The sequence below is a fragment of the Megalopta genalis genome, chromosome 1 (assembly GCF_051020955.1).
Source record: "Megalopta genalis isolate 19385.01 chromosome 1, iyMegGena1_principal, whole genome shotgun sequence".
NCBI lineage: Eukaryota > Metazoa > Arthropoda > Insecta > Hymenoptera > Halictidae > Megalopta > Megalopta genalis.
This window is the reverse complement of record NC_135013.1, coordinates 14,968,757-14,981,512: the sequence shown is the minus strand read 5'-3', so window position 1 is coordinate 14,981,512 and position 12,756 is coordinate 14,968,757. Positions and strand designations below refer to the sequence as shown.

At 50.2% G+C, this 12,756-nt stretch overlaps 1 protein-coding gene across 2 annotated transcripts in view; it reads right to left on the bottom strand.

Moving 5' to 3' along the window:
• The window catches only part of LOC117222638 (uncharacterized), an 80,575-nt gene that overhangs the window by 10,853 nt on the left and 56,966 nt on the right, over nucleotides 1-12,756 (bottom strand). Inside the window, exons 2-3 of one of the 2 annotated variants that reach the window (XM_033474441.2) lie at nucleotides 1,904-2,891; nucleotides 1,022-1,081 (exon numbers count right to left, since the gene is read on the bottom strand). In XM_033474441.2, the coding sequence (XP_033330332.2) occupies nucleotides 1,022-1,081; nucleotides 1,904-2,891 (1,048 nt within the window). The remainder of the gene's footprint in view (nucleotides 1-1,021; nucleotides 1,082-1,903; nucleotides 2,892-12,756) is intronic. The other variant, XM_033474449.2, reaches the window with a different exon arrangement.

The following is a 12,756-nucleotide window of genomic DNA, read 5'->3' as shown; positions in this document are numbered from 1 at the left end:
CGGCTTGCATTCCACGGGCGGCTGTCGAACGTGCACGCTCGTCGCGTACTTCTCTCGACGCTCGAACACACATACCGAATAAACGAATTTCACCGCGTACGAACCCGCCGCCGTTTCACCCCTCTGCTCGATACAAAACGCGAATCGTTTCTTTGCCTGGGCGCCTGAACTCCTGTCGGCCCGGAGGACGGTGTCGGCTTCGAATCACCGGTTACGGGTTTAACCGGCGACCGTTGGCCGCGAAATCGCGTATCGGCCGAGTCTCTCTCGTTCTCCCGAGAAAATCTGTCACCGGTGAAATCGGACCGGCGAATTTTCTCGGCCGAGAGCAGGATCTCGGACGATCTCGGCGAGCTTAGTCGATCTCCGCGCACGATCTCCTTCGCGTACGCGCGGATACACGTAGGTGTTGGTAGAAGCGCGTTAGCGAGCAGCGTGTTTGGATACGGGCAGGATGTGGGTCGCTAGCTCGAGTCTACGAAGCGGAGAGTCGCATACCACGCTTCGCGCGTTCCTTATACGTTTACATACGATATAGAGTCTCTTTGGCGCGACACTGCGCGCACAGACGGAAACGCTGCAACGGCGGGCGAGACGGGGAGGCGAGCATCGAACGAAGAGAGAGGGAGAGTGGGAGAGACCGAGAGAAGAAGAGAGAGAAAGAGCGAGAGAGATCGGCCGTAAGTCGCGAGTCGCGAGTCTGAACGCGAAGCGTCTCGCGATACGGACGAGAGACGAGAGGCGGGAGAGACGAAAAGCGAGGAGAGAGAAGCGAAAGAGAAGCGAGAGGCGAAGGAGAGGCTGCAAGAACCGCGCCCTGCCCACGCCGAGAGCCTCGACTCTATCCGCGACTCGACTCGACCTCGCGCTTTCGAACGGAACGCTTCGTCCCGCTTCGTAGATGAGCTACATACCTAATTACCTCGGCCATTCCGTCTTCCCTGCCTCCCGTTTACCCCTAAACCGCTGTCGGCCGGCTTATCCGGCTATCTCGGCCGTTCGCCGCACGAAATCGACTCACCTGTGTGTATCCGCTGATGCGCCTTCAGATGCGAACTCTTCGTGTATACCTTCGTACAACCTGAAAGAAAAAAATGGTTACGGCCACCGTGAACTTGGCTCTCGAAACTGTTGAACGCGACGAGACGATCCACGATACGCGACGATCGCGAGCGACCGGAACCTCGTCTCGTCTCGTCTCGTCTCGTCGCGTCGCGTGTCGTCGAGGCGACAGGTACAGCAATGTCTCCCTAACCGACGCTCAGATTGTCCACAAAAATGGACATTGTAGGAAGAGGAGATACGATTATTCGAGCCTCGCAGCTCGTTGTTATAGTTGTTGACAATTCGTAACTACAGGGTGTCCCAAAAATGTCTCGCAATCCGAAAGTGCCGGGTTCCTCGGGTCGTTTGAAGCAACTTTTTCCTTTACAAAAATGTTCTCCGAGGCACCGTTAACGAGTTATCAACGAAAAACGGTGACCAATAAGAATCGAGTACGGCTGACGCGAGGCGGCCCAGCCAACCAGCGCACGAAGCCCAGTTCCGCTCGTTGGCTCGGTCGCCTCGCGCCAGCTGAGCTGGGATTCGACCGCCTCGACCGCTTGGGCCGTTGGCTCGGCCGCCTCGCGCCAGCCGTACTCGATTCTTATTGGTCACTGTTTTTCGTTAATAACTCGTTAACGGTGTCTCGGAGAAAAATTTCGCAAAGGAAAAAGTTGCTTCAAATGATCCGAGGAACCCGCCATTTCCAGATTGCGAGACATTTTCGGGACAGCCTGTATAAAAATGAACCGCAAGGATCGAATAATCGTATCTCCTCTTCCTAAATTGTCCGTCTTTGTGGACGATCCGAGCGTCAATTAGAGAGACATTACCGTACACCGGCCTGCAGAATTCTCACCTATGAAATCACAGTGGTGGACGCGTCGCTTCTCGAGCTCCGGATTGTTTCGCCTATTGAACTTCGTGGTGATGCCCGGATGCTGAATTCTGTGAGCAGGATTCATGATGGAGGGTTGAGGGTAGGGCGGCGGCGGGGTCCGCCTCGGCGCCACCCCGATCGGCGAGCCGGGATCGGAGATTGGCGGCGTCAACGGGGAAATGTACATCAGCCTGGTCATCGAGCCGTAGATCGGGGACGACGCGTTCCCACCGACCTGATGATTCGGCGTCGAATCGTTATTGTTGTTGTTGCTGCTGCTGTTGTTGTTGTTGTTGTTACCGCAGTTGTTATTGTTGTTGCTATTTGTACCGCTACCGTTGTTGCCGATGCCGACATTGCCGCTGCCGTTGTTATCGATGCCGCCGCTGCTGTTGTTGTTGTTATTGTTGATGTGGATGCTGTTGTTGTTGTTGTTGTTGTTCGAGGGGAATGTCTTGAAGGCCGGCGTCGGTGTTCTATGGTGAACGACCCGCTGCCCGTTCGTGGGGTTCCGATGTCCGTTGGCCGCGACGACGGCGGTCGTGGCGAACGTTTGCACCGAATTCGAGACCGGGCCCTCCAGAAGGTGCAAAGTCGGCGGGGGCGGCAGCGGCTCGCTCTTGATATCGACGGGCGACAGCACCGGCGACGTCACGTCGTCCGTTTCCATCTTGACGTGGGACTGCGAGCCGAGCATGTCCGCGTTCTCCGGGTCCAGCTTCTGTATGCTCGAGGTGATGTCCTCCCAGAGCGGCGGCCTGAGGAACACGTCGTCGTCGTTGCCCGTCGGATGGCTCCTCGACGACACGAAGCTGGCCTGCGGCCGGCAGACCGGCCCGCCGACCTCGAAGAAGTCCTCCATCTGCATCGAGGACTCCCTGGTGTCCTTCTCCGGGTCATCTTCGTCGAGTTTCTGCAGTCGGTCGAGATCCTGTCTGCACAGTAACGTGTCCAGGTCCGACGTCTGCTGGAAGCAAAAGGCGTTTTAAAGGAACGGACACGGGGATTCGAAGATCGAACGAGGGCATTCGGGGGACGGGCACGATCGAGAATGAGAATGCCGATGTCGGCGACGTCGATGTCGGCGACGTCGACGTTTACGCCGGCGATGCCGGAGAGGAGACGAGTCGGGAGTAGGTTAAGCAAGCGAGTTCCGGCGAACGAGCCGGTGACTTGCTGTATGCTGATTCACGAAAGGGCACATACGCCGATACGGCGCGTTGTTCTCGGTTAATATGCAACGAACGCATCGAGGGCTGCGCAGCAGCATGAGGTCCCCGACACCGCGACACCCCACGCCCGGTGCCACGACGGCGCATAAGGACAGAACCGGAGCCAAAGGGAACAGGGAGTAATGCCGAGAGGAAAGGGAGTATATGTAGTCTGCTTCGTCCCTAAGATAGGCGAGAGGAGGGAGTCTGCCTCCGCCACCGCCGCCGCCGCCGCCGCCGCTGCGTCATTCTTCGCATGATTTGTACACGCGCAACGCCGCCCTCGTGCGCCGCGTTCTCCGTGCGTTCGACCAATGCCACTCCGCTCCGTGGATAGAACGCGCCACATTCGTAAATATTTTAATGCGCCGGGCCGCAACGCCCCTTTCACGCTCTTTCACGGCAGACGAGCCCGATCGGCCGCGACGCCGTTAAATCATCATCCTGCGGCCTTTTTTCTCCCCCCCCCCCCCGTCTTTTTGTGTCCATCGGAACGGAGGACGTCGTCGTGTTCCTTCTGGAACAGTCCAACGAATTTCGCCGTGCAAAATTCTTTTCTTTTTTTTAGCTAGACCAACGTCTCCGTTACGGCATGGATCGAACGGAACGGTATGGAATACGTACGATGAATGCCGAAGCGCGAATCAGCCGTAAAGAATTCACGACGCAGCGCGGACAAGATGAGTTCGCGGTAGTGTCGCGAATGACTGCCAATAAGACGACGGGCTACGGCATTCGGTGATCGAACGCTTCGATTTTATCGGCAGAAATTTATCGGGCGTCCGTTGCTGCGCGCGTGAACGTACCACGCTGAGAAATCGTATTCGGCCGTTCGCGCTACCAGATTCGTCCGAGCCGCGTCCGCGTCCGCGAGGTGAAACGCGTGAAAATTTCAGCTGCGTCGTCCTCGGGGATAGAGAGGACGTTTCGAAAGGAACGCGCGAGGAAAAGCGATGCTTTCCGATCGAGGGGATTCCCGACGGAAATTCTCGAGCGATTCGGACCCGCGTTCGGCGAGCTTATACCAACGATTTATGAATTATTTACACAATGAATTATTCATCGTCGGAAGATTGGTATACTCGCGGCGCTCGATCGTAGCCGATATGCAATTTGAAAATGAGTTTGCAGCGAGCCACGATAAGGTGTGCGTGTGTGTGTGTATATGTATGTACGTGTGTGTGTGTGCTCGCCATGGACGTCGCCGTCCTCGTCGCACGTCAAACATTATATTAGGTTGGCGAATAAGTTCGTAGCATTTTTATATTTTCTCTTATTTCACAACGATTTTTTGCTGTTTGACAAAGTGTATAATATTTATTCGATAGAGCTCTTTCTGCTCTACAAAACTGTGCTAATCGTCTCTTTGAGTAATTTAATTTTTTATTACTTTCGAGGCTTAGAAATGGAATATCCAGCAGGTAAAAAGCAACGTTTTCGACACCTACGCTTCTTCGCTTTTCATCGAGGCCAAAAAGCTGCCGGAGCAGCCCGGGACATTTGCAACGTATTCGGAGAAGGTGTCATAGGCGAGTCTACAGCACGGAAATGGTTTGCGAAGTTCAAAAATGGCGATTTTGACGTCGACGACACGCCCCGCAGCGGAAGACCTTCCGAATTCGGCGAAGAGCGTCTCGAAGCACTTTTGAAGGAGGACGGTCACCAAACAAGTCGTGAATTGGCCGAAAAAATGAACTGCGATCGTAAAACGATTCTCAATCGTCTTCATTCAATGGGATTCGCCGAAATATTGGGAGCCTGGGTTAAATTCGAATTCAGAAGGTCTTCCGCTGCGGGACGTGTCGTCGACGTCAAAATCGCCATTTTTGAACTTCGCAAACCATTTCCGTGCTGTAGACTCGCCTATGACTCCTTCAAATACGTTGCAAATGTCCCGGGCTGCTTCGGCAGCTTTTTGGCCTCGATGAAAAGCGAAGAAGAGAAGGTGTCGAAAACGTTGCTTTTTACCTGCTGGATATTCCATTTCTAAGCCTCAAAAGTAATAAAGAATTAAATGACTCAAAAAGACGATTAGCACAGTTTTGTAGAGCAGAAAGAGCTCTATCGAATAAATATTATACACTTTGTCAAACAGCAAAAAATCGTTGTGAAATAAGAGAAAATATAAAAATGCTACGAACTTTAACGAAAATTAAATGACTCAAAAAGACGATTAGCACAGTTTTGTAGAGCAGAAGATCGTTGTAAAATAAAATAAAATATAAAAACGCTACGAACTTATTCCCCAACCCAATATTTAAATGGCGTATCGTCTGACCGGGTCTCTGGATAGCTGGAACAACCGACGAAGATCGCGAGCCGCTGCTTTCGGTCGAACTACGGCCGATCTGCCGCGTAAATGATCACCAAAGTTTCCCGAACGCGCGGTTCGGAACTGGAAATTGGAAACGCGACGTGATCGCACGCTTTCGGCCTTCGATAATCCACGAATCCGCGGACAACTGCGTCACCTTCAACGATATCTTCCACGGCACCGAGTGTGTCGCGTACTCGAAAATGGTCGCGTTTCAAGTTCGCGTCGCGTATTCGGGGATGAATATCGCTTGAGAAATTCGATACCGCGTAGGTCTCCCCGCCATTTCTGTTCCCTTCGTTCCCTCCATTCCCTCTGTTCCCCCCATTCGGTCCGCCCCGTTCCATCCATCCTTCTTGGTTCTCCCTTTGATTTTATTCGAGAATGTCTCTCGATTCGCGTTGCCGTAATAATAACAGTGCGGAGCGCGAGCAAAGTTCGTCCATCCGGCTATTAATGCGCGTAATCATAGAGCCAGGGTCGTCGGTGTTAATAATGCGTTCTCGAATCTGTCAGACCGAGAACGAACACCCACGCCGCACCGCCGCACCGCCGCACCGCCGCACCGCCGCACCGCCGCACCGCCGCATAGCCGACGTAGCGTCGATAGATAGTGCGTCGTCATCGTAACTGGCGTGCAACTAGAAAAACGTTTCTGTCTGTGTCAGCTCGCGCTCGCTCGTTCCGCCTAGCAGTTTTTATTCCGACCAATCGGCAATCGGGCGGCCTCCGCCGCTGACAAAGGAACGCGCGTAATCGGCGAGCGCGGGCGCGGGCGCGGGCGCGAAAAGGCGATCTGCTCTCGTTTATACCAACATCATGATAAATCGTTTCCCTGCGATAGAATTATAGGCGTGATGCGATTTCGCCTGGCAGCAAATTGGAAAAGAAGGAAATCGACTGGCGCTGGTCGATCCGAGCCGAGCGGAGCCGAGCCGAGCTTTAGATCCGAGACGCGTTCGCAGCCGTCTGGAAAAGTACTGAACCGACCAATGTAAATTGCGAATCAACGGGATCGCTCGCGAGGCGCAAATAACGCAAAAAAAAGAGTCTCCGCCGACAAACAACCGCGGAAGAGATTAGAATCGTAGTGCTCGTTTTATCCGATCGCGTGGCTTCGTCTATCGGCGGCTAACGAATTTGATCGCGGCGACGTGCGACACGCCGCGTGCGACAAGGCGACATGCGAGAGATGCGACATGCGACATGCGACAATTCCAACAAACGGTATCGACGCGCCACGCCGTCTCCGTCGAAGTCTGCGCGAGCCCGCAGCACGGGCCCGTCGTATATCATAATTATCGAAAGCGAATCATCGGATGAATTCGCCGGCGATATAGCGACAGCTTTATCGTCCGGTCTATTTATCGGGTCTCGGGCGAAATGGGACAAGTAAGATGGATGGACGAAGAGCCGCAACGCGGAAAGCGGCCATACTGTTCGCGGTAACGAACCGTACCGCGCAGAAGCGAGCTCGCCGAATCAATCCGACGAGAGGCCACACCCTCTGACCTAAAGCCGTCTTATCGCGATAACCGCGGGAGAAAATGTCAGCCGCGTCAGACCGTGCCGTCGGCGTCGGCCATTTTTCGAAGCCGTAGAGCTTTCCGACCTTTGCTCGAACCACCGATTCGTTCCGCGCTCGCCTGGAATCCTTGCGAAAGCGACTCGCCCGGACGTCACCGACGGTGCGCCGAAGTTGCGCCGAAAATAACGGCGCCGGCGATTCGGACGGCGAGCCGGTAATTTGCTTAAACGGCGCCGCGAAACGGGCGACGCCTGTGTGGCCCGGCCGCGCGCGGCGCGTCCCGCGGCCGACGTCGCGACGTCGCGGTCCGTGGGACAAGAAAGAGACGGGAACACGATCGAAGAGAAGAAAGTTTCGTTGGGCGAAGGCGTAAAGAAAGAGCCGAAGGAGGCGTGGCGGAATCAAGGATTAAGTTCGGACGCGCGATTCGACCCGCGATTTATGGCGCCGCGGCGGGTTTGTCCGCGGCGAGGATACGCGCGGGCCTCCGCCGAGCGGAATATCCTCTTGCCCTTCGGTACGCTACCGAAACGAACTTAGGATCGCCTGTTGTTCGCGATCGATATCGCTGGATCCGCGGCTCTTTAATTGGTCACGCGCAAATTCATCTTCGCGCGAGATGCCGAAGCCTTTCGATGGCGGATTGTCGTGACGCGACGCGACAGAAGGGTACACAGCTCGTATAAGAAGCTGGTATTCCAATCGGTGACCTATATATCGAATAACTATCTATTTCGCAAGTTTGAACCGTTTCAGAGAACAGCGCGAGAACTCGCGCAGAGGCCGAGACAAAGGAGTCGCGTCTATAAAGTCGTAAAGGTAGACGGGTAATGCCGTTCGAGGCGGCTCGCCGGTTTATTTAAGAGACGCTATAAGAGGAATAAACCAGTCGACGAAGAGCCGTATCTCGACGGACGAAGACAACGGAAAAAGAGGCGGGACGAGCACCACGAGGGTTTCTAGATTCGTAGATCGCTAGAGACGGAACGAAAACGGATGGAACTCGAATGGTGTTCGTGGCTCGTAGGCGGCGAAGAGAATCCGTGCGTGCCTCGAACGACGATTGCTCATCGACGGCGCCCTTATCGCGGCGAAAATCGTTGCGCGATTCTGCGGAAAACTCGTTAGAGGAAGAGGAGATGTCCTGGAAACGCGACCGAGAGGAAGAGCACCGAGACAAATTCGGCTCTTCTCGTTCCGTTTCGTTTCGTTTCGTTTCGTTCCGTCTGGTTCCGTCTGGCTTCGTCCCGTTCTCGTCTCTTCTCGTCTTTCGCTTCGCGCCGCTTCTCTTATTTTCTCTTTTCTCCCGCGCCGTTCTCTTCCGTTGGCCGACGTTCGAGGGGGCTGTACTGCCGTGGACACGTAGATTCTATCTCGCCATTCAGCCGGCTAGGTAATAAAACTCTTGCGTCCATTATTTACTTGCATTATCGTTACTTTACGCCCACGCGGACGCGCCATGTATTTATGGCGAAATTATTCAGCATTATTTCGCGGATATGAATAAGATGGTAGATACGGCCCACCGATAGATCTGCCTATATAATTCGCGATGCTTTTGGAAATTGCTGAGGAAGACAAAAATTGGCGAAGAAAGAAACGAAATCAGAATCCGATTCGGCGACGCGAATATTCTCTCGGTAGCGACGTTTCCATGTCTCCGGCAATTACGAACAACTTTTCTCGACTTCTTCTTTGCTTGCTTTTTGTTGTTGTTGTTTTCAACGAAGCCCGTGGGAAAACCGACGAACGGCCTTCCGAGTTTCCGACGCGTTTCGCCGTCCCAGAGAGAACCGGACCCCGAGGGCAACGAGAGAAAAAGAAGAAGAGGGTTACCCGTGGAGGAGGAATCTCGTCGAGAGAGAGAGAGAGATAGAGATAGAGAGAGAACGAATTACTTTCCACGAGAGTATCATTGTTCCCTCTACACATTTCGTAACTAGATTGGCATTTGTGATGCAAGTCGAGCTACACTGACCTTTAAACAACTTTCTTTAGGCTACGCGTGACTTGATCTCAGAACTCGGCTTCTCGGTTGCCTCGTTCACCCAGTTGCGATACTACTTAGGTGGTAGAAGCGGCGCGCGGGCCACGGCTACGTGCCAGCTTCTAGAGAGCCTCTCGTCCGACGGATTCGCCGCGATCGTTTCCGATCGCGAGTCATCGGTCCGTCGACGGCGATGCGCGCGCGCGTTCGTTCGATGCTTGTATCTTAGGTGCGCGAATGAAAAAAAGGAAAAAAAAGAAAAAGAAATGCTACTGCGGAGAGATCGTAAACCGTGGAGGCGTGGAAAAGAAAGAAGATCGAAAAGCGAATACTCGAGTTGCGATCGCGAGGCGTCGGCCGATTAAATGAGACCACGGCGAACGGTTACCGCACCCCGCGCTGACCTCACGTACGCCGCGTTACCGTTACACCAACAAATTGCCCCGTCGTCCAAATTATTCTTTCGCGTACCCTTTGGACGCGGCGGAACAATCGCGTTGCCGCGTCGAAGAAAATGAAGCCGAAGCGGCGCGACGCGCGATTTCACCGTAACCACAGGCCACGGAAATTTATGCGAACCCTCCGCGCTCGTGCCGGCGCGAGCGCGTCATAAATATGAAAGACGCGAGGGTACGACGTTGTTGATACGAAGAGATGTCGCGCGAGAGCGAAGAAACTCGAGCAAAAAACCGGCCACCTTCGAACGTCCCTTATCGGCTTTCCCGCCCCGGACGCGACTCGTTTAGGTAGACGCGCGAAAAATGCTATCGCTGTCCGACGATGTCTGCGGCGGATGCGAACTGTCCATTTTTGTGCGCAATCCAAGTACGAATCGGGGAGAAATTATTGTAATTAGAAATATAGTAAATTCTCCTTAATTTTCCTTCAGCTTGTAAATAACAATGGACATTTTGGGAAGATGAGATGCGATTATTCATCGAATTTAAAATATTATATTATTATATTATTAAATTTAAAATATTATTAAATATTATGTTATTTAATTATAAGTTTATTTATTTATGATTTATTCGTCGAATTTTCCTGCAGCTTGTAAGCAAAAATTGACACTTTGGGAAGATGAGATACGATTGTTCATGGCTGGAGACTCGTTTTTCTAGTTGTTGACAATGGCCGACTATAAAAACCAGGCGCGAGGCTCGAGTAATCGTATCTCCTTTTCGAAAATTGTCCATTTTTGTGCGCAATCCAAGAGCAAATTAGGCAGAAATTACTATAATTAGAAATATAGTAAATTCTCCCTAATTTTCCTTGAGCTTGTAAACAACAATGGACATTTTGGGAAGATGAGGTGCGATTATTCATCGAATTTAAAATATTATATTATTATATTATTAAACTTAAAATATTATTAAATATTATATTATTTAATTATAAGTTTATTTATTTATGATTTATTCGTCGAATTTTCCTGCAGCTTGTAAACAACAATTGACACTTTGGGAAGATGAGATACGATTGTTCATGGCTGGAGACTCGTTTTTCTAGTTGTTGACAATGGCCGACTATAAAAACCAGGCGCGAGGCTCGAGTAATCGTATCTCCTTTTCGAAAATTGTCCATTTTTGTGCGCAATCCAAGAGCAAATTAGGCAGAAATTACTATAATTAGAAATATAGTAAATTCTCCCTAATTTTCCTTGAGCTTGTAAACAACAATGGACATTTTGGGAAGATGAGGTGCGATTATTCATCGAATTTAAAATATTATATTATTATATTATTAAACTTAAAATATTATTAAATATTATATTATTTAATTATAAGTTTATTTATTTATGATTTATTCGTCGAATTTTCCTGCAGCTTGTAAACAACAATTGACACTTTGGGAAGATGAGATACGATTGTTCATGGCTGGAGACTCGTTTTTCTAGTTGTTGACAATGGCCGACTATAAAAACCAGGCGCGAGGCTCGAGTAATCGTATCTCCTTTTCGAAAATTGTCCATTTTTGTGCGCAATCCAAGAGCAAATTAGGCAGAAATTACTATAATTAGAAATATAGTAAATTCTCCCTAATTTTCCTTGAGCTTGTAAACAACAATGGACATTTTGGGAAGATGAGATGCGATTATTCATCGAATTTAAAATATTATATTATTATATTATTAAATTTAAAATATTATTAAATATTATATTATTTAATTATAAGTGTATTTATTTATAATTTATTCGTCGAATTTTCCTACAGCTTGTAAACAAAAATTGACACTTTGGGAAGATGAGATACGATTATTCATAGCTCGCGGCTCGTTTTTCCAATTGTTTACAATCGGCAACTATAAAAACCAGGCGCGAGGCTCGAATAATCGTATCTCCTCTTCTCAAATTGTCCATTTTTGTGCGCAATCCAAGCGCGAATTAGGAAGAAATTACTATAATTAGAAATATAGTAAATTCTCCCTAATTTTCCTTGAGCTTGTAAACAACAATGGACATTTTGGGAAGATGAGATGCGATTATTCAAAGCTCGCGGCTCGTTTTTCCAATTGTTGACAATGGTCGACTATAAAAACCAGGCGCGGGGCTCGAATAATCGTATCTCCTCTTCTCAAATCGTCGTCCTGTACGTCGGACGACAATAGTCGGCGGGGCAGTGACTTTCGGGCCAGAAAATTACTTAATGAATATGGACATGCAACGCATTATGGCATATTAAAAGGCACGTGCACGCGTGGGCACATCTTCGTTATTTCGTGCCCTCCCACCGGGCAGTTTGACAGCCGACAGTTTGCGTTAGCCCTTAGTCAGCCCGAGCGGCGAGCGCGAGCGCGTGCCAAACCACCGGTGCCTCCCTCGATCGTCCCGTAAACCGTGCCTAAACAGTAAACCGTAAACCGTAAACCTCCGAAGGGTCGAGGATCGCGCGGTGGCCCTGCGATATCGGTTCACGATGTTTGCCCACAAAAAAGGGGGAGCCTCCTCTCCTCCTCGCCCCACTTTCCGCCGTAATTGAATTCTCTTCGACACGAGTTCCCTGTCAACAACGGTTCGTCACCCTATTAACGGGCACATCGTCTCGCGAATCTTCTGTCCCTAGGCTTTATCGCGCGCGGAACCGCGTGGAGCAACCGAGCCGGTTACCGTGGGGGGTTGACAAATTGTTGTACAGGGGGCGGGCCGGAATTCGTAGTAGAACCGAGCAGAGGATGATTCTATATGAATAAAATAAGAAATAAATTTGATGCAATATTTCTTTTTTTATCCAGGGCTACGTTTTCGAGAAAATCGACTTTAACCCTTTGCACTCGAATGGCGACCCCGAGGCACCACTGAAATTGATATATAACTTTCCAAGATTATTTTTATAATAACGAAGTTTAGATTTGAAAAATTGTTGGAAGTATAACTGTTGTACGAGTCGCCACAAGTCAATTCTATGTGCATGAAATGCACTTTGTCGTATAAAATGGGAATAAAATTGTGAGAAAAATTATTTCTAATTTACAGTTAAAATGGCTTCGAGTGCAAAGGGTTAAAGTTTATTTATTCATCGTTGCGAAGGATTTAGTTTTCGGCGATTCTTCTGTCGCCGATGTTTCTGTCCAAGGTAGTGTTTACAAACGTTGATAATGATTGAGACATTACTAGATAGCTCGGAACAGTTTACGTTTGTAAACACTATCTCGGACGGAGGCAACTGTGATAGCAGAATAGATGACAATTTAATTGTTTACAAAGATGAATAAAGTTTAAAGTCGATTTTCTCGAAAACGCGGAGCCCCGGATAGAAGAATATTAACACGTTCCGTGCCACGTGTACCATCGA